Consider the following 20,568-nt stretch of genomic DNA (forward strand, 5'->3'; position numbering starts at 1 on the left):
TTTCATCTTTTTCCAGCACCCATTTCTCCCACTTTAGCCATTCTGTCAATTATCAAGACCCCTTGTACTGTAGTGCCTTGTTGCTGCTGTGCTGACCCCCACTGGTTGGATGTGACACCTTCGATACACTTGTCCTTCTGGTGAAGACATTTGCAAACAGAGTGACATACTGCATGCATAATACACACGCATAGCCTCATTACAATAGTTTAAATTCACACTTTGCACGGCTCAACTAATGAAAATAAACAGTATGCAAGGAAGGATGATGATGTTATTCAATTCAATTCAATTCAATTCAATCTTTATTTCAGACCCAGGAGGATCCATATCATGTTAGACTAATATCAATGTATTTTGTTGGTAGCGTTAAAGGACCATTACGGATCCATGTTTTAGACTATCTCTGACTCGTTTGCTTGAAGAAGAAAGGGGAGTGCTGCACTGGGTAAAAGAACAGTAATAGTTAACAAAACATCTACTGATGCACAAACTTGGACACGTCATCAGTGTTGTTTCCTGGAGTCACTGGGTGTTTCGGGTCTTGCAACAGACAGCAGACACGCTCCTCCAGGCACCAAGGCTGATCAGACCCCGGTCTGTGTCCAAGTGGCATGCTACTGCCCCTGTTGTCTCTTGGGGGGCTTAGGGTGGCAGGTGAGCTGTTAGCAGCGGATGTTGGCAACACAAGGAGGCTCTAGGCACTGTGGGTTGCCTCCCGGCCTGGCTCCTCCTTCGTCTGACCAGAAGTGACTTCTGTGCGTTGTGTCGTCATTACCGCTGGACAGCAAACATCTCATTCTACCTTGATGGATTTTTAAACCCTCCTTGCAGGTTTTTACTGCAGTCTATAGCTTTTGGGTTCTTCCTTACAGAAGAAGTGGTTTGGGCTAACCCTCTCCACCCTGGGTCGCCGTCTCTCCGGCCGTCCTCTGTCTCTCCAGCCGTCCTCTGTCTCTCCAGATGGGGTCACCATGCTCTTTTTGGTCGTCACCCAGTCTGTTCCTGGTTGTCACTGATTGTCACTGGTACTACCAGATTATTTCAATTAACAAAAGAATCTACTCATGCACAAACTTGGACACATCATCAGTGTTGTTTCCTGGAGTCACTGGGTGTTTCGGGTCTTGCAACAGACACCCCCCACCGTAATTGTGACGGACTCAGTGGTTGTGGACAGCAGGTTCTTGAAGTAACAAGGTCTTTATTGTCCAGTGTTATACAGAATCATGCTGTGGTATTAAGTGTTGAAGTAGTAACTGTATCAGCACACAGGATGGAACAAACTATTACTGGGAGAGCAGAAGCAATGTTCTGTCCAGACAGAGGCTCTCCCTGAGTTTGGCCTGGGCAATTAACCGAAAATATATCGAAACCAATACTTAGAACCACTAACCGACTCCCTCCCATACTCGACTAGATGAGAGATATCCTATATTTTCTTAAATTTGAGAAAATTAGCCTGTCCCTGAATGGTTCCACCGAAGGTATAAAGTCCTTTCTTCCAATATGTATGAGAATACATTTTCCTTTCATTCCAGATTAGGGTATTGTGTGAGGTCTGGTGGTGTAGTGTTATTAAGGTGTCATGACGGGAGTGCTATTTTGTGGATTGCACTGTAGATTTTCTGTATGGTTCAGCTGACTGATATGTTTTTTAGTTTAAGTTCCTGTTTTTGGTTTTGTGTATTGCTGTCGTTTTTCTTTTACTTGTCTTATATATTGTAAGTCTTGTAAGACTTACAAGAAAGACTGGGGGGGGACGACACAAAACAAACTGGCCATGTAAGAGTTTTTTCTTAATTGGGCTATATATGAGGCAATGCAATATGTTGTTGATATGTATGCAATGAATGCTTCTGTCAGAATCAAATAAACGAACATAAAAATGTTTTAAAAAATGATGTCTTACATATCAACAAGGAAATTGATGTTTTATAATCGACTAAATCGATTAGTCTGATTAACCACTTAACCCTGTATTATACTTTGTTGTACAATGGTGATGTAAAGAAAACAGCGCAAATAGGCGTGTAAATGTAAATATGCTGCTTTCACTAGTTAAAGAATAAATCTGTTCATTAATATGAGTATCCCTCGATGCAAAACAGGTGTGTAGTCACAGCTTCAATGAGTTGTGACTGTGTATTTGCTTCAATCTGGGAACCCATTTGGTAAAAACGTTTTTAACGTCAGTCGTCAAAAAACTCATTTTTTGTGTAGCTTGGTTCCTCCCCTTTTTAGACCACTTCCTCTGTCTGTGTTTATTAACAACAATACATGTCTAGGGCAGTGGTAAACCCTCTCTGCTGACAACTCCTCCCACTATTCTACCATCATCAGTGTTGAAAAAGACAACACAAGAGCCCTCTTCTCTAGTCAGCCACCTACTCCAGCACACATCCTCCTCCCTGCACCTACAGCTGCAGCCTCATCTAGTGGCTTCGCCACGTGTCGATCAGTAGGGTTGGGATCCGGAACCATGAGGAACCGGATTCAACATTGAGGAACCGGAATCGGTTCCATCACAGTTCTAATCCTTTTCCGGAACTGGTTTATCACACTGTCAGAGCTGGTATGTGGACTTCATGTGTGCTATACAATTATAATACCAGTGGTCCTCAAACTGTTTAATTTCAAGGACCATAATAACTCTCAGAGTTACAGACCTGTAAGGGTCCATTTGGAACCCCATCGTTAAAGGGAACCATTAAGGAATCGGCCCGCTAAGAGGGAATCGTTAAGGAACCAGAATCGTTAAAATCCTAAAAGGTCCTATCGATCAGCGTGTTCAGGTTTCAGTACCCAGCATTGGTCACGTTATTGCGTGGCTGAAATAGACTCTCTCTCTCTCTCTCTCTCTCTCTCTCCCTCTTTCCCCCTCTCTCCTTCTCCTTTCACTCTCACTTTGTTCTACAGGATGGCGATCTATTCTGTGGGAAGCTATGGACCACTAGTCTATCAGCATAGACAAATTACAGGAGGCTATCACAGACCACCATCATAAGAAGCTGGAACCGCCTATATACACGGAAATGGTGATAATTAGATTATTGCCGGTGATCACAAAGTACAGCATTTAAGGAATAATAAACAAGCCAAGTAATTTAAACAGTAACTCATAAACTACTAAATACTATGCATTTTGTTGCTATACTTGGCCCCGTCCTTTTTTCTCTCTACACCAAATGTCTTTGCCGAAAATAGCTGATCTATAAGCTCACAACGTATCACAATGCAAACGCATTGTGAGCTTGTAGATTTGCCATTTTTGCAATAATGTTCGTCTATTATAACATGCTCAGAAAAGGGATCCTAGGGTTCATGACTGGATAATTAACATTGTCTATCAATGATCGATCCGCTATTTCTAAGGCCTAGTTATTCTAAAATGTTACCCACTTCTGTAAAATACTTTGGAATAAAATACTCTCTACCCTAAGCTGGAAGCTTTCTTTCTACATTCTAAATAAAGATAGCCTCCACATGATCTTGAAAAGAAAATACTTGCTTGGGTCTAGCTCCCTCTTGAGATGGAAAAATGCCTGTTCTGCTTTATTCAGGAGTATCAGGGAAAACTCTATTGCAGGGGTTTCCCAAACTTTTTCAGCCTGGGACCCCAAGGAGATATTTGGTGTCTCCCCAGGACTCAGACAAAAAGGGGGGTGGGATTGTATTTGAACATTTCTGAAAAGTATTTGGGGAAAATATTTGATTAGATTTATTTTTTATTTTTTGTAGGAAATGTATATTTGCCCATAAAAAGGCAACCCAAAATGAGTCACAACCCCTTGTTTGGGAAACACAGCTCCATTATTGCGTTCCAATTCTTTTACTGTACTGCACCTTGCTGGATGCCCGTGCTCTGGCACCACGGCGTGGAGGTTTCCAAGACCTCTCCCTGGTGAAGCTATTAACATAGTAGCATCTCCCCGTGGCTGGATCAGAGTACTGCTCCCATAGGTCCATGACCTGGAATGGCTTCTGTCCTGGGGCCGGGCTGGGGGGCTCCGGTTGGGACAGTCTCTTCACTGGCTGGACGTCAGTGTAAAGAGGAGAGTCCTGCCAGGACTGCTGGGAGACATACGACTCTGTTGGGACCTTTATTCACAGAGAAGAAGCAGGAAGACCAACAGGCGAGAAGGGGAGGAAGAATAGAGAAGAGGGCATAAGACAAGGAAGAGAATGAAGAAAGATGTGCACAGGAGTCGAAGAGCACTGCGGTTTGACTGTTTGCAATATATACAGCAGAGGTAAAACAACACAGAGTTCAATGCCATGCACTTATTTCTCAGTTGCCACCCCCTCTCTATGGAACTCGCTCCCAACCCACATCAAAGCAGCCCCCATCCTCTCCTCTTTTAAAACCGCCTTCAAAACCCACCTCTTCAGCCCACCTAATTCCGTTTTTTACCTCTACGTTTTAACAGTTGTTAGTCCTCTTCTATAGCCTCTACTTCCTTAAATTATTAGTACTTTTTCTTGCTGTAATGTGTGCGTGCGCGTGCGTGCGTGCGTGCATGTGTGTGCGTGTGTGTGTCTGTGTACACAGTACTCATTGTAGGTTGTGTATAGTCTACACAGTATCTGTATGTTCTTGAAATAAGCCATGATGCAAGTGCACGTGTTGAGCCAAGTGTGTAGTATAATAATACATGAACACGTGTGTGTGCGTGTGTGTGTGTGTGTGTGTGTGTGTGTGTGTGTGTGTGTGTGTGTGTGTGTGTGTGTGTGTGTGTGTGTGTGTGTGAGTGACGTGTGACGGTCACACAAAAGGTGCAGTCAACAGCAGAGGATGACGTTTTAAACAAACGTAAAATGTAAAAACAAAAAATTAAAGCATCTAGCAGTGTAATACAATGGGAGAACCCATCCAAACCCCACCACCGGCTGGATTAAAGTCACACAGCTTATAGAGAGCTACATGCTCAAGCGGATTGAGGGGCCTAAATCAGCAGATATGGAGTGTGGGGGGAGGGGGGCACGTGAGATGAGATAAACTGAAGAGATAAATATCATAAAATATCAAACATCATCTTTCCATGAAACATAGCTGAGATATAACTCACTGACTGACTGACTGACTGCATAGCGGAGTTGATCTCACTTATGTAAGTCACAGTCACTCAGATAATGACTGTGTGTGCGTGTGTGCGTGTGTGTGTGTGTGTGTGTGTGTGTGTGTGTGTGTGTGTGTGTGTGTGTGTGTGTGTGTGTGTGTGTGTGTGTGCATGTGTGCACGTGCGCATTTGTGTATGATTAGCACGTCTATAGTGAGGGGATGTTGTCATAGGGTCACACCGACAGTTATTACATAATATGTATGTGTACATAGGAATTGATCGAACCAAAGACCGCCACCCGCAGCCTCCGCTCCGGAAACACAAACAAACTCAAGGAACGGCACACCAACCTCCGCACTATGGGAGACCGAGCATTTTATGCAGCTGCCCCCCGGCTGTGGAACTCACTCCCAGACCATCTCAGAGCTCCACACTCTGTGAACACTTTCAAGAGAGCACTAAAAACCTACCATTTTAACAAAGCATTTGGTTAGCTTTTTAAGCCGGTTGGTTTAATAACCCTGCCTCTCCTTTTTAAACTTGTTTTTAAACATGTTTTAAACCTGTTTTAGACTTTTCGATTATCTTGCAAATGGTTTTCTTTATCTTGTTTTATTATGTACTGTAGCACTTTGAGGTTTGTTTCAAATGTAAAGTGCAATACAAATACAATTTATTATTATTATTATTATTACATGTAATTTATCTTGACAAATACGGATGATAAACTTTAATGTCAAGTCTCAGTACAATACCAATAGGTTGATGTAGGATAAGTTCTTTTTTTAAAGTGCCCCTAAATTATCCAGAATAAAATGTTGGCATTACGCGTCTAGATATTCCTAATCTTCTAATCTTGTATAAATGTTGTGTGGCTGTACTGTACTATGCTGCTGCATCATTACAAATCAACCCAAATAGAGTCAGCTAAACATGAATAACTTAAAAATAGAGCACATTTTGTTACATAAGTCTCCACATTAAAAAACAAAGGGATCCAAAGAATAAACTTCTCTCCGGTGTGAGAGAAAAAAAGGATAATACAGGTAGCTTCATGTGTGTGTTGTGTATGTGCATGTATATAACTGCACAGTATGTGTATGTGTGTGTGAATTCATACTAGTGTCCACACTCCATTCATTTTGAGTCAACCTTTATTTACTCTTACATGTTTTTATCCTACTGTACCCAAGTGCGTGCTTGTGTGTTGAGACTGCGTCTAACTAAAACTGACTAAGATCTCTTAAGGAAGTATTAAAGCTACCCAAAAACAGCATGAAAACAAAGGGGAAATTCTTTCTGTGGCGTGTTAGTTTGCTTTGCTGCTGCCTGCTGGATTATGTGGTACATTATTATGAATTATGAAGAGCTTCTCTCAGTCTGTACACAAACAACTGCAACTCAAGCCACAAGTCAGTCAAGCTCCTGAAGTTTACACAACCCACCTTGGTCTTATCGCCAATGGGGACAAGTTTACCTGTAGATGGGAGGTTAACCCTAGTCTAGCTTCCTGGTGCAGGCAGAAACACCTCAACCTCAATGCTGTTTCCCAAAACACTGGGTCGGGACCCATTTATGGGTCGTGGACCCATTTTTATGGGTCACGAGTAAATATCCCTTTAGTTTCCTACATTTTACTTTTAATTATTTATTTATTTTTTATTCAAAAATGTAAAAGAAAAAAAGAAAAAACATTTTCATAAATTAAAAACTATTCAAAATAATTTCATAAATGAATGTAAAAAGCAAAATCAAAGAAATTCCATAAATTAGAAAAACAAACTTTGAAGAAGTAGGGAAAATAGCAGATCCACAAGCTCACAACGTGTCGTGAGGTAGTTTGTTCTAGTTTATGAACTAGTTTGGGTCTCGAGCTAAAAAGTTTGGGAACCACTGCTCTAAAAGACAGTTAAGATAGAGATAGTAGTGGACCTCAGGAAGAACCCAGCCCCTATTGACCCCCTTGTTGTGTTAAGACTCCCCAGTTAACACTGTGAAGTCATTCAAATGGTCAATAATAACACAGGGTCTTAAGTTTTAGGAGAACATCACATCCAACACCAAGAGGGCACAGCAGGTCCATCCTCACCAAATCCATCACCATCTGGTTCGCTGTCACTACTGAGAATGACAGTTACAAACCGCAACAGATCATAATGGTCCGCTGAGAGGGTCATCAGTTGCACCCTGCTGTCTCTTCAGAACATGTGCCTGTCCAGGACCTGGACCACTCCAGGATTTGAGAAACAAGCAGGAAATATAATCGCTGACTCCTCTCACCCCAGTCACCATCTCTTCCAAAAGCTATCTTTCCCTATCTCACAAACAAGTCCACTACCCATCACTGACAAATCTCATTTATAAATATCTCTTAAAGGGGAAATCCACCCATTTTCAATATTTAACTATGTCATTATGTCATGATGACTCATCATGTTGTAATTTGCAATGTTAAACCCACAATCAATCCTCCAGTTCAAGGCAACACAGAAAGGGGGGAACTTTTTTCTTATTTCCACACAACTCCTTTATGCTATATTAATGACATAGTTAAATATTGAAAATGGGTGGATTTCCCCTTTAAATACTATTGTTATTCAGTGCAATGCACCAATCTCACTGTAACACACTCCTTGTATGGGCAATAAAAGGAATTCTGGTTCAGATGAATTTGATGAATGTACAATTTTAAATGGATTTGATTTCACAGTGGCTGAAATGAAGTTCAAGGAAAATCATTAGTGTGTGTGTTGTTGTGTAAGTGGGTATGCATGTGGAATATTTTAGTATTTCATGGAAAAGGGGGGCCTTGTGACCTGGATGTGGCTGTAATAATCCTGCTTACTAGGCTTAGAGACACAAGGATTGGCGTCATAGAGAAAGAGCGAGGGAGAGCGACAAAGAGAGAGACAGAGAGAGAGAGGGTGATCTGCCGGTCACATCAACTGGTCATCCATGACATCATTCGTCTATGACGTATATCTATGAAGAACTCTGACTAAGATTTTGGTCAAGGTTTTAGCGGGATTACAGACACTTTCACTTCCGTTGAAGTTAAATATTTCCCCCAAAAAATCTCATTCAAACAATTCAGCAGTTTGCGAGATTAGGTGCGGACAGACAGACACACAGAGTGACATACAGACAGGCCCTCTCAGAACGGTCTGTGTCTATGGCTAACCTTTTGCAGAGCCACACTGTAAAAACATTATAACATCTTCTGAGGTGACATAGTGACACTTATGTCATTGCAGTGATAAAAAATGAGTTGCACCTCAAAGAAGGATTATCAACAGTATGACCTGACATACACATAACATAAACCTAGCCCTATCATAACAGTACCACTCAGTAATCTGATTTTCACTACAAAGCCAGAAGGAACTCTGTTCTGTTTTGTTGGTGCCAGAACTGACTGTTGGATTACAGTTTAAATAAATCAAATAATAAATACTAAATAAAATATACAGTGTATCTTTAATAAAACAGTTTCCTGTTAAAGCTAATCCTGGACTTATTTGAATGAATACAATTATTATTTTAAAGAATCTGTATGGTAGAATATGTTAATACAATGTAACTAGCACATCTGCAGTGGTTGAAAGTGGTCTCCCTCCTCTTCCATTGATGGATTTGGGTAGCACCTACAGGCTGGCAATGTCAGAATAGCTATTTGAAGTAGACAGTACACCGCATTGGACAACACCATCATGCCATCTTTATTGTAGTTCAGACATCAGTGCAGTTACCTCTCTCTGTCGGGAGAGGGAGACAACGGACATAAAACTTAAAGCCCTGTTCTAGCCCCGCTGCGGAAAGCAGACTTCTGCGTACACCTGCACATTGACTATCATTACCTGCAGGTGGTTTGTCCTACGGGAAGCGTCCGCCACGTCCCACTGGCTGCTCGATTTCTTGGACATCCTGGGACAGGTACGCCCACTGAACCCGTCCTTCACCTCGTCATACGGGTTCTCTGGCATGCTCTCGCCGGGCAGGTTACTGGAGCTTCGACTTCGGATTATGGTAGGGACCACCCTCTGTGTCTTTGGAGCCGTGGGGGCCGCGGTGGACCTGGACACCAAGAGGTGGCCCGAAGGGGATGTGGAGGATTTGGAAGAGAAGGTGGATCCAGAGAGGGGTAGGGTGGGGAAGTGACCCCCACCCATGCTGGTGTTGCTGTGGTACATACCTCGCAAGGCACTGTTGGAGGTGAGGTTTTCCATGGAGCGGCAGAAGGGCTTGTTCACTGTGGGAAAGGCAGAGTTTTACATTTTACAATGCAACACAAAACACAGCCGACAGTTTAAATCTTTCAACCTGGTGTGCCTATATTGGGCATGTAGGCAAAACGTATATAAAGAAAGTCATCAAACGTTTTAAAAAATAGCTAAAATAGTAGATCTAGTAGATTTACTAGGCTATTTTAGCTATTTTATTGGTGTTGGTCACTACTTGGATATTGTCTTTTTAATGTATTTGGGAATTTGTGCTCACTTGGGGATATATTCAAATGAAATGATGACGCAATGATTGGCATGATTGTATTTAGGTGTGACTGATTAGCCAAACTGATAGAACCGATGAAGACCTATTATGTCGACACACGTTGGTCATATTGTTGCCTTGCTCAAAATAAATCACTGATCTTTTTCCTTAAATGAGTGCCTTGGATTTATTTTCTTTGCAGGTCTGCAGTCAAACAGTACTTCTTTGAAAAAAATATTTGGTCATATTTTAGTGTTTGACTATTTTTGCTGAATATTCACCAATTATGACATACCCAGAATAGGGATGCTTGGGATTTTGATAAATAGTCATTTATTTTCATCTGAGACGCTCTGATATGGAGAAATATAGTAACTCATTGCATCACTGCACTACAACACAAACACACTGCATCGCTCGCTGCCGAACTCACTCTCTCAAGCTCATATTACCATGGTTGCGTTCCTTATATTTGCGCTCCGTGGGGCTGGGACTGGGAGTGAGCGCCACCCTTGGTGGTATCCTGAGGTTGGCGTTCAGGGAGGTGGACATGACCAGGCGCTGTGGTGAGGGCATTGGCTTGATGGCCACCTCGATCACGTACGTGGCAGGGACATAGATTGGCTTGGTTTTACTTGCTGCACCTATCCTCCGCACCTGTGAGAGGGAATGGTTTTGCTATCAGTTGTAAGGGTGATAGATACTTGAGGTCTCAATTCAGAATTCTATTTTCAAGTGCACATTTTTGTCCACTTTTTGTATACTTGATATATACAAAGTGTGTAGGTTTTTGAAACCTACAAGTTTAGTATTTCAAATTTGTATCAAACAAAAAACAAAAAACAAACACCTGCCACCAGTCGGTATTGGTCTTCTTCAGGAGGATGAATCGCTCGCCTTCCCGTATGCAGACCTGCCGTCCGTCTGCCCCACGGTAGCTGTAGTCATACTGGGCCTCCAGCACCACCGTACCGCTGGGCACCCCGCAAACAGTGGGGGGGACCCTGGTGGTCACCTGAGGGGCTGCACCAGGGTGCTGGTGGCCCAAGGAGTGACGCCCACTACCAGACAGCATGGCTGCCCACTGGCCCTCTGTTCAGCAACCCTCACTGGGAGTGACTGGATGATGGTTGTTGCTGCTGGTGATGCTGTTCTCACTGGTCTGTTTGGCAAGAGGCACCTGCGACAGAGGCCTGACCAGTGCCATGCTCTGAAAAACAACAAGGGGGAGGGAAGGAAATGTTTTTTGGACAGGTCACTATAAATGAAGAGGTAAATATGTATTGAGAGAGGGATGGATAGAGAGAGAGAGGGAGGGAAAGAGACTGAGAGAGGGTGAGAAAGAGGGAAAGTGAGATGCAGTGAGACTGAGGGAGAGGGGATACTGGTTGTAGGGCTCCAACTATTATATAACGGTTACACTCCTAAATGGTTGTAGTGTATAATAAAGGCTATGGTTATATTTAGATTGCACCTGGTTCAGGAACATGTATCTTTGGGCCTAATTTTCAATTATAAATACATTCTTAGAATAGAATAGAATAGAATAGAATAGAATAGAACAACACCGGCGTCCAAGTATAAATCAGGCCTTACTTTTCAGCAAACAACAAGATTGAGGAAGAGGTTGTTTTTTGTTTGACAGATTTTTGTCTCATTCAAAGGTAGCAAAACTCATCCTATTATATAAAGAATGGAGTAAAACAAAGCCATAACTGTGTTCTGGGGAAACAAATTAGGCTAATTACCCGTAATAGCCTAGGACATAATTAATCTCATTGTTCTCACAATCCCCCACGGCCATTTCGTGTGCAAGCTGTTCATTTTTTTTTTTTTTATGAAAGAAACAAAAAATAAAGCTAACTTTGATCCAGGTGCTTAACGGGGAAAACAAGATGCTTCACTGCCTGTGAAAATGCCATGACTAAACTAAGTGAAAGAGTTTTACCTATTATGACGGTAGAGATCGACCATTACTGTGAGTGTTTGCAAACACGAGAGCATCATTCTGTTCTTTCAATGTTGATATAGAGAAAGGCATGTCAGTACTAGTGTAGGCTGGACAAGACATACAGCCCCAAAGAGTATAACCAGAAGTATAGAAAGTACAGGGATGTAAGCCCTGTACTTCATGTACTTCCGGTTAGACACTTTCAGCATTGGTTCTTTTCCAGCCTTTACTGTCCTCGTGATCAAGTTAGACGAACTGGGAACGAGGTTAGTACTTGTGGGAAGATGACAGGTGGAAAGTCCTTGTATATATTTGCAAAAGCAAAACCATCATTCTTTCAGATTTATGTGCATGTGAATAATTCATGTCTTTGGGGGAGGATGTAGGGAGTGTAATATACCCAGAATAGCATCCGTGTCCATCTCTCTACCTGAGTCAGCATCCCCCAAGCTAAGCCCCTGCTTGTCCCCGGCAAGACCGCTTAAATAAAAGAGCATTTAACTTTCAGCAAGGCAGACCCAAGACAACAAAGCCTCAATGCACACACTTCCTATTGGATTGGGATCTGGTGACTGTAAAGGTATACGATTCACCCCCATGCCCTGTGGATGGGGGTATTGTCATCCTGTAAGAAACAGCTCCTATCAGGCTGTAAGTGTTTCATCATAGGATAAAGGTCACTCAGAATAACTTTGTATTGATTTAAGTGACTCACTTAAATCAGCATAGCCATCCATCGGTCCCACTCACTGTCTGGGTCTGTCATTCAAGCCTGTACAGTTCTCTTAGTGTATGCCACATAAGCACTCACTAACTTGTGAAGAATATGGTGAAAGATGACTCATCTGACCATATTACTTTCTTCCACATCTCTGTAGATGAGTGTCTATGACTTTTACACCACGTCTATGACTTTTTACTCCCTCTTAATGAGGGAGTAATGCAGTGCAGCCCTACTACCTCTCAACAGACTGCTCTTGCTGACACAGTCGGATCACATCCTGCACTGACCTTTCAGTCACCTGAGGAATAGTTGCTCTTCTGTGTTTCCTTAAATGCGCTAATGCACAATCATCACGGTCAATAAATGTGCGCTTTTGATAACAATTTCCAACCCTAATGTCTTTCCCATTATTGACATGCAGATATCACTTTATTCACTGTTTCTATAGAAACACTTGCCAGTTCAGCAGTCTTTGTTACTGAAACTACTGCCGTCCGTGCTACAATAATGAACCCTCTTTTATAGCCACTTACATCATTTCTTTGATCCAATTTTGGATCAAGGTTAACTGGGCATGCTCAGCATTGTTATACATGTCACAGAGCATTATAGTATGTTAATTGCTTAATTGTATCATGCAGTCCATCTGTATGGAAGCATCTGTGTTCAATATGTTTCTCCACTCATTCATTCAGGTTTTCCTTTCAAATGTACCTGTCGTAGACAATAGTTGTAGATAGGATTATAGCGAAAGCGACATATGCTCCCTTGCTCAGTGGCCGGAAGTCTGCCGGAAGTACCAATATCGGAGCCAATATCGGAGCCAATAGAGCAGGCTATAGAGTTATGAGCAGGCGCACTAGGGTTTCAAGCGGTAGACGCGCACGCAGTAGTATTTTAAATGTGGAAGTGTTGCTATCCCAGATTTGACGACCAGGCGAAGGCAGCTTCATTGTTCTACCATGGTTCTGGGGGCTTGAATAGAATACACAGTTAAAGGACGACTTGACCACTTTTCAACATATCTTCATATAATAGGTCCTCACTAATGCTCATGATAAAATGGTAGAATTTTTTTCTAATCAGTCTGTGTCTCAGAGGAGGGCTGTAGACAGTTCAGAAACCCGTCTACCAGTGACATCATCGATGGGGAATCCAAGCTAATAGAAACTGCAGGCTTTGTATTCCTGGAAAGTTGCAATGCAATAATAGATCCCATTGTTCTCGCCTTAATAAAAATCGGAATAAAAAAAATGTAATCTTTTTGGAGAAAAAAAATCCTGCCTAATGATGATATAAGTATCTTTGCATTTATTTAAAGGGAGCTTGGGTGAGTACACCCAGGTGGATTTCTCCCACTCCTGACTCACTCCAGATCATAAAATGATGTTTTGTGTATGTTGGGGGGGTGGGGAAGATTTGCCTATTCAAACACAGATATAACATAGTTTACGAGAATGCCAAATGATAACATACTGTACAGTTTTTCACTTGATTTGAATTTTCAGCATTTAAAATGATCTGTTGCCCTGCCTTTAATTTAACAGTGTTAAAAAAATTAAAAGTTTTCCAATGTGATCCTGTGCAAGTTGTTAAGATGGACAGAGCTGACTGGATGAAGCTGTGTGCTCCAATTTCGTTGCTGTCGGGTGGAAACCTCAAATGTTCAAAACTGTTACTTTTAAGGATTCACAATCAAAAATAGCAAAATATATACGATCTACAAGCTCAAAACAAAGGGGGAAAAAATCCATAAAAAAGTTATAATATGGAGATAAGAGGTTTCTGCCCAACAGCGACGATATGTATGTGTGAAGGAGGCGGTGGGGTGGGAGGATGGGTCGGGCTGTTCTGAACTCTGATAATCCCACTGTGCTTTATTAAAGCACAGGAATGAATCGTTGACCCCATGCCTGCAGAGAATTAAAGTAAAACCCTTGGTTCCAGCATATGGGCGGGTGCACGGCTGCATGGCTCACACAGGCAGGCGGTTCACTGCAGGAAAGGCAGGGCTACTTCCACGTGACTTAATCCAAATATTGTCGAGTGTATCCGGATGAATGTCACACGGGCTGTGGCATTCATACAGTACAGTAGATAGATAGACTGACATCTGGCCAGGATGCTCCGTTCACGTTCCAGATGTGTGTGCATGTATCAGGTGACTGAAATAGCGGTGGTTTGAACTATAGTAGTCATATATTTACGCTTGATAGAAACAGTTATAGAGAAATTGCAGCGGTTTTGATACATGACCCGCCAAATGGTGATTTATTTCACCTTTTTGTTAAATGGTCAGAATGCATCTCTGTCCCTGTGCTTTTTAGACCACTTAACAATGAGTGTCAGTATTCTGAATTCCAATATAGCACTCCAAACACATTCATTTATTTTACTTTTTAATCATAGATATTAATAATGAAGCGGTGATATATAGCGATAATAAACTATCACAGTATTGGCACAGGTATGCTGATCTATGACCGCAGCGCACCAGTGCCAATATTGCACTCCTTTTCATTTATTACTGCTAGATTATCTTGACCAATTAAATGTACCTAGTATAGGTGGTCTGAAGGGGCAACAGAATGTCGGAGGCTTTAGAGCTAACAGTGCAACTGTCATCGGTGTTCAGATAGGTCACAAAGGACAGAGGTAAAAGAAAAAGAAAAAGACGCAAGTTGAACAAGCAAACAGGAAACCAAGTATTTACATCAAAGAGGAACCACAGTTCGAGTAACATCCTCTCTACCTTACTGCTTCTGTGTGAATTCCTTTTTCCAGCCCAGTGCAGCACTTTTCTGCACGAATGGCCTTTTCTACAGAAAACCTATGTTAGCCTAGTTATAGTTCACCTCTGTTTGTAGCCACTGGAGACTGTGGTGCCATAAGCAACCAGGTAGAACAAAGCACTTTAAACTAGAAAGATGCACACAGTTGAGGGTAACGTTCTGCCAGGAGGCAACACCCTAATAATAATACTTATTCTGTCTGCATCTCTCCCTCTCCCTCTCCCTCTCCCTCTCTCTCTCTCTCTCTCTCTCTCTGACACATTGTGAAAGATAGTCAAACATGCTGTGATGTGGTGTCGGACGGATATGGTCTACATGAGGTTACATGAGAGCTACGTGAATACTGTACAATACATTATGTCAGATGATCAAGTCGGGAATATTGGAAAAGTAGATGTACTGTAAGCACATTTTGGCCCCATGTTAAAAACAGCTCTGGTACAGTGGAAATGACTTAAAGGTAGGGTAAGTGATTTGCAATTATTCAAATAATTGCAAAATGGGTCTACAGTATGTTCTGACAGTACTCGTTACTATAGAGTGTCCTGTCCATATAAGGAGTCTCCCATGTCTCTCCAGCTCTTTATTTAACAGAAAATGCATTTTCAGTGCTCTCTCCTGATTGGCTCAAATGTTGTCACCTACCTGAAAATGTACTATATTGTGTTTACTAAAGAGCTGGAGAGACCCCTGTGACCAAACAAACGCTCTGTAGCAATGATTACTATCAGAATATGGTACTTTAACCTTTTTAACAAAACATTAAAAAATACAAACAAATATCACTTCCCCTACCTTTAATAGAAGTTGTGGTTTGGTGGCGTAAAACTGTGTGTGTGTGTGTGTGTGTGTGTGTGTGTGTGTGTGTGTGTGTGTGTGTGTGTGTGTGTGTGTGTGTGTGTGTGTGTGTGTGTGTGTGTGTGTGTGTGTGTGTGTGTGTGTGTGTGTGTGTGCGTGTGTGTGTGTGTGTGTGTTTGTGTGTGTCCTTCAATAGGCTCTCTACAACAATTCATGTCAGTGAACAAGTACAACAATTCATAGCTGTTATATCCATATCAAATAGGACATTTCACAAACATACATGCCAAAACCTTTGTTGCTGTACTGATTTCAGAAGGGTATGTTTGTTTTCATGCAGCAACACTGCCCATCATCGTGCATGTCTGTGATTGCCCATATAGCCTGGGGGGACGGTTATGCCATGGTCTACTGTGATTGGCTAGTTCCAGTCAATAGCCTGGTGGGATTCATACAGTAACCCACGCAAGCTCTTCGCCTGGCAAAGATAAATAAGGGGTCCTGACTCCTGAGCTGCCATTGCCTCAGCTGACCACTTTACTGTGCTGTGAGTACCAATTATATCCCAGGATGAACCTGAGTACGTCATTTTGTAGGGTTGACTGTTTTCAACTACAGCCATGTTAAAGCTGTAATCCTGCTCACTGACCATGACCAATGGTCCTGTCTTGTGACTTCTTTTTTTAAATGTTAAGCATTTGACAATTTACATATTATGTGGGACGTTGTTGACAACACTTGATGATGACAAAGGGCAACAACATCAGCCCTATTCATGATTTTTTTTAGGAATATCAATAATCAGTTTTTATAAAATAATAGATTTTTTTTTGGTGTATCTATTTTCTCTTTTTTATGTTGTTATTATAGGCGACCAAAAATACAATGTGATGTGTAGTTTTGGACATATGAGGTTTCCACCAGACAGCAACGATATATTTCCTTCATTCACAGCTCATTACCTTAACAAAGATGTGAACGATGAAGCTGTTCTCGGTTACTGGAGCACTCCACCTGAAGGAAGAGAGACACAGGGGAAGAAAGTGAATATACAGTAGAATCAACAAAATATGATCTAGTAAGGTCCAAAAAAACAGAAAGGTTGGGACATGTTTCTATTCAGGTCAGTTGACGCTCACAAGGGAGCTGGCATCACACATGCATTGCACACACATGCAAGCACACGGGCGAGCACACGCACACACGCACACACACACACACACACACACACACACACACACACACACACACACACACACACACACACACACACACACACACACACACACACACACACACACACACACACACACACACACACACACACACACACACACCTAAAACATACAGAGAGGCCCATATGGCGTCACAGACAGAGACACTCTGTCAGGGCTGTGGAAAAGGCTGTGGCAGGCTGTGCCAGGGGCCGAGGGCACGGGGCATAGGGTCTGGCATCAACAACACACAGTGGGAGAAAGGGAACATATGGAGGGAGGGAGGGAGAGAGAGCGAGAGAGAGTGAGGGGGAGAGAGAGAGAGAGAGAGAGAGAGAGAGAGAGAGAGAGAGAGAGAGAGAGAGAGAGAGAGAGAGAGATAGAGAGAGCAGGATACAAAGAGGATGAAGAAAGGAAGATGGAAAAACAAGGCGGGGATAGAATGAGCTGTTTGTGAGAGTGTGTGAAACAAAACAATGTTTGTGAGAGAAAGAAAATAAAAAGAAACAGAGAGAGAGAAAGTGACGTTCAAGTACAGAACGAGAGGAAGAGGAAGAAAGAGACTCATGGTGGTCCTTTGTGAGTTAATGAGTATCTGTGTCACTTACAATTCACACAAGGTTTGCCAGCTTACTCTGCAGTCAGCCCCACGCACGACACAGCTCAATGGTGAGCCTCAACCTAAAAGGAAAACATTAAACAATCAATCAATCAATCAATCATCCAATTAATTCAATCAATGAAAACTAAAGAAAACATAAACAAAACAATGTAATTGGTGATAAATAAAACCATTTAGAGTGGTTAGAGCAGTGTCAAAGTGATCATGTAAGCCAGCTGGTCATTCCTGCAGGAAAGCACAAATATCCTCTCTCTTTAACACACACACACACACACACACACACACACACACACACACACACACACACACACACACACACACACACACACACACACACACACACACACACACACACACACACACACACACACACACACACACACACACACACACACACACACACACACACACACAGACAGACAGACAGACACACACAGACAGACACACACACACAGACACACACGCAATCCTACAGTATGCAGCCGACTGATCCTGGCTCCACTCCCTGACCCCTACAAACCTGACCTCTGCCCCCCTGTGGCTTACCGGACAAGGATGAGGGGATATAAGCAGAGAACCACAATCACTCACATTTCACCTATTAAATCTGTGAAGAATCCACCAGGGCCTGCTATGGTGTGGTGACGCCATACTGTAAACGAAACGTAAATCCTGCTGTTCTTCCGGATAGATCCAGGAGATATACAGGACCTCGGATGGTACAGAGTAGAAAGGCCAGCGTAATACGGCGTAATACACAGTAAGAGAAGGGAGGATGTTCCCTTTTCACAGCATATAAGCCTATAGCCTGGTTCCTTAACCACTTCACTCCTCCAGGGGTCTATGCTGTACTTAGTCCCCTCATTCTTTCCCTTTACACCTAATCTCTTTGCTGAAAATAGGCAATCCACAAGTTCACAGTGCATCGCAAGTTCGCAGCGCGTTGCTATTTTTGCAGAGTGTTCACCTATGTGACATGCCCAGAATAGGGACACTAGGGTTCAAGCCAGGGGTCACGACTCAAAATGAGTCACAGCCCTGATCACAGTGGACCACACACCTCCACAAGTCGAAGCTTGGTTCTCTCAAACTCTAGCTGCACACAGCAGGACGGGCGTTTGGAATGATGGGTGCTGGATGGTGGAACATGGGATGTCATATCGTATCATATATTAATTCCATACGTTTGAAGTTGAAAGAGAACTCCTTTAATAATCACGGCTACATGGTCTTCAAAGAGAGACGAGACATGCAGGAGGAAGAGTGTAGAGTTGAATGAGAAACTTCAAAGGCTTTTTGACACTCCCACAGCCGTGAACACACAGCAAACACACACGCACACACACACACACACACACACACACACACACACACACACACACACACACACACACACACACACACACACACACACACACACACAATGAAATTCACACAGAAAACACTGACTATATTGTTTTACATATTGTTTCAGATGAATGAAAAGGCCAAATGAGATTGGAGTGTAGAGTCCTCCATAATATAATCTCTGTCCAGTTAGCGTACTGTAGCCACAATCCTAATCATTAATTAAACATGTCGAAGAAAAAAAAACACCAAAAACCTAGAAATAAAAAAGCACTAAAGCAGAGACATCCTTTCATCTCATACTTCAAGTGAACGCAGGTTCAAAATCCAGTCATCAGGTGAACTTTTCTTACTGTCACGCTTTGTGCGCCTTGCCGTTCGTTCATGATGGCTAGTGTTTGTCATCAATACAATGAATGAATCAGGCAATGCTTCCTCTCTTCTGCTGAACTGTTTGTGTCCAAAGGGAGTTGTATGACCTTGTTGCTCATCAAAAATAACCATCGTTGGGCTCAGCTGAGCACAAATCTCTGCTTTGAGATTTGCGCCTAATGCCCAAATACTACTACTACTTAATAACACTTATACTGACAACGACATCATGTCAAATTGCATTTCTCTCTTTCTATATATATTATATCATGGAAATTAGGGCTGCAAGTATATATTTTCTAACCAATTATTCAGTCAATTAGAATTACTTTTTCAATTAATCAAATAATTGAGAAGCGTGTTTTTATATGAATAAATATATATACATATATATATATATCAACAAATCAATTGACCACTTAAACATTATTTTATACTTGTTGTGGTTTGGTGGCGTAAACAGCATGTGTGTCTCTCTCTTTCAGTCTCTCTCTCTCTGTATGTGTGTGTGTGCTGCAATAGGCTTTGCAAAACAAAATTGATGACATATATGAATGCTGAAACTTTAGTAGATGCACTGATTTCAGGGGGGTATGTTTGTGTTCATGCAGCAGCAACAATGCCCATCATGCATACATTACATTGTCTAGTGGCCAGTCTACAGCCTGGCGGGACGCTTATCCCATAGACTGCTGTGATTGGCTAGTTCCGATCTTTAGCCTAAGATCGGACCACAGATATCAATGTGGATTTGAAAATCTTCGGAAATTAAGGTTGTTGGCCTGACAACGTGCACAAGAAATATTCAACTACTAGTAGTTTCTGAGATTATATAATGGTTTGGCATATATTACCTATGATATTTATTTCCCTAAACCTTGCATTTGTTTGACTTTAATGGCCTATTTGAGCATTTTCATCTGTCAAGTGGCTATTCTAGATTTTAACATAAACAACTAGAAAAAGTGCCAGGTCAGGTAGGTTATTGTGAAACAGCAATGTTCGGAATTCGCCAATCAGGACGGAGTATGAAACAGACAGATCCGTCTTGATCACATGACTATAGACATAATATGTACCGATTTGCGTGATGTTTGGACAAAATCTGTAGGAGTAATATCAAAACATTTGTTTAGGAAAAATCGGCCTCCTAGTACGCTATAATATAACAGGACACTGTGAAAGGGTGGCATTTCT

At 42.0% G+C, this 20,568-nt stretch overlaps 1 protein-coding gene across 2 annotated transcripts in view; it reads right to left on the reverse strand.

Moving 5' to 3' along the window:
• The window catches only part of arhgap9 (Rho GTPase activating protein 9), a 65,238-nt gene that overhangs the window by 35,548 nt on the left and 9,122 nt on the right, over nt 1–20,568 (reverse strand). For both annotated transcript variants that reach the window (XM_084061275.1, XM_084061274.1), the window contains exons 2-7: nt 17,639–17,711; nt 16,779–16,830; nt 10,402–10,761; nt 10,004–10,208; nt 8,921–9,312; nt 3,847–4,101 (exon numbers count right to left, since the gene is read on the reverse strand). In XM_084061275.1, the coding sequence (XP_083917401.1) occupies nt 3,847–4,101; nt 8,921–9,312; nt 10,004–10,208; nt 10,402–10,626 (1,077 nt within the window). In that variant the 5' untranslated portion in view covers nt 10,627–10,761; nt 16,779–16,830; nt 17,639–17,711. The remainder of the gene's footprint in view (nt 1–3,846; nt 4,102–8,920; nt 9,313–10,003; nt 10,209–10,401; nt 10,762–16,778; nt 16,831–17,638; nt 17,712–20,568) is intronic.

Source organism: Gymnoscopelus microlampas (genome assembly GCF_963454915.1).
Source record: "Gymnoscopelus microlampas genome assembly, chromosome: 7".
In the NCBI taxonomy this organism is placed as follows: Eukaryota; Metazoa; Chordata; class Actinopteri; order Myctophiformes; family Myctophidae; genus Gymnoscopelus; species Gymnoscopelus microlampas.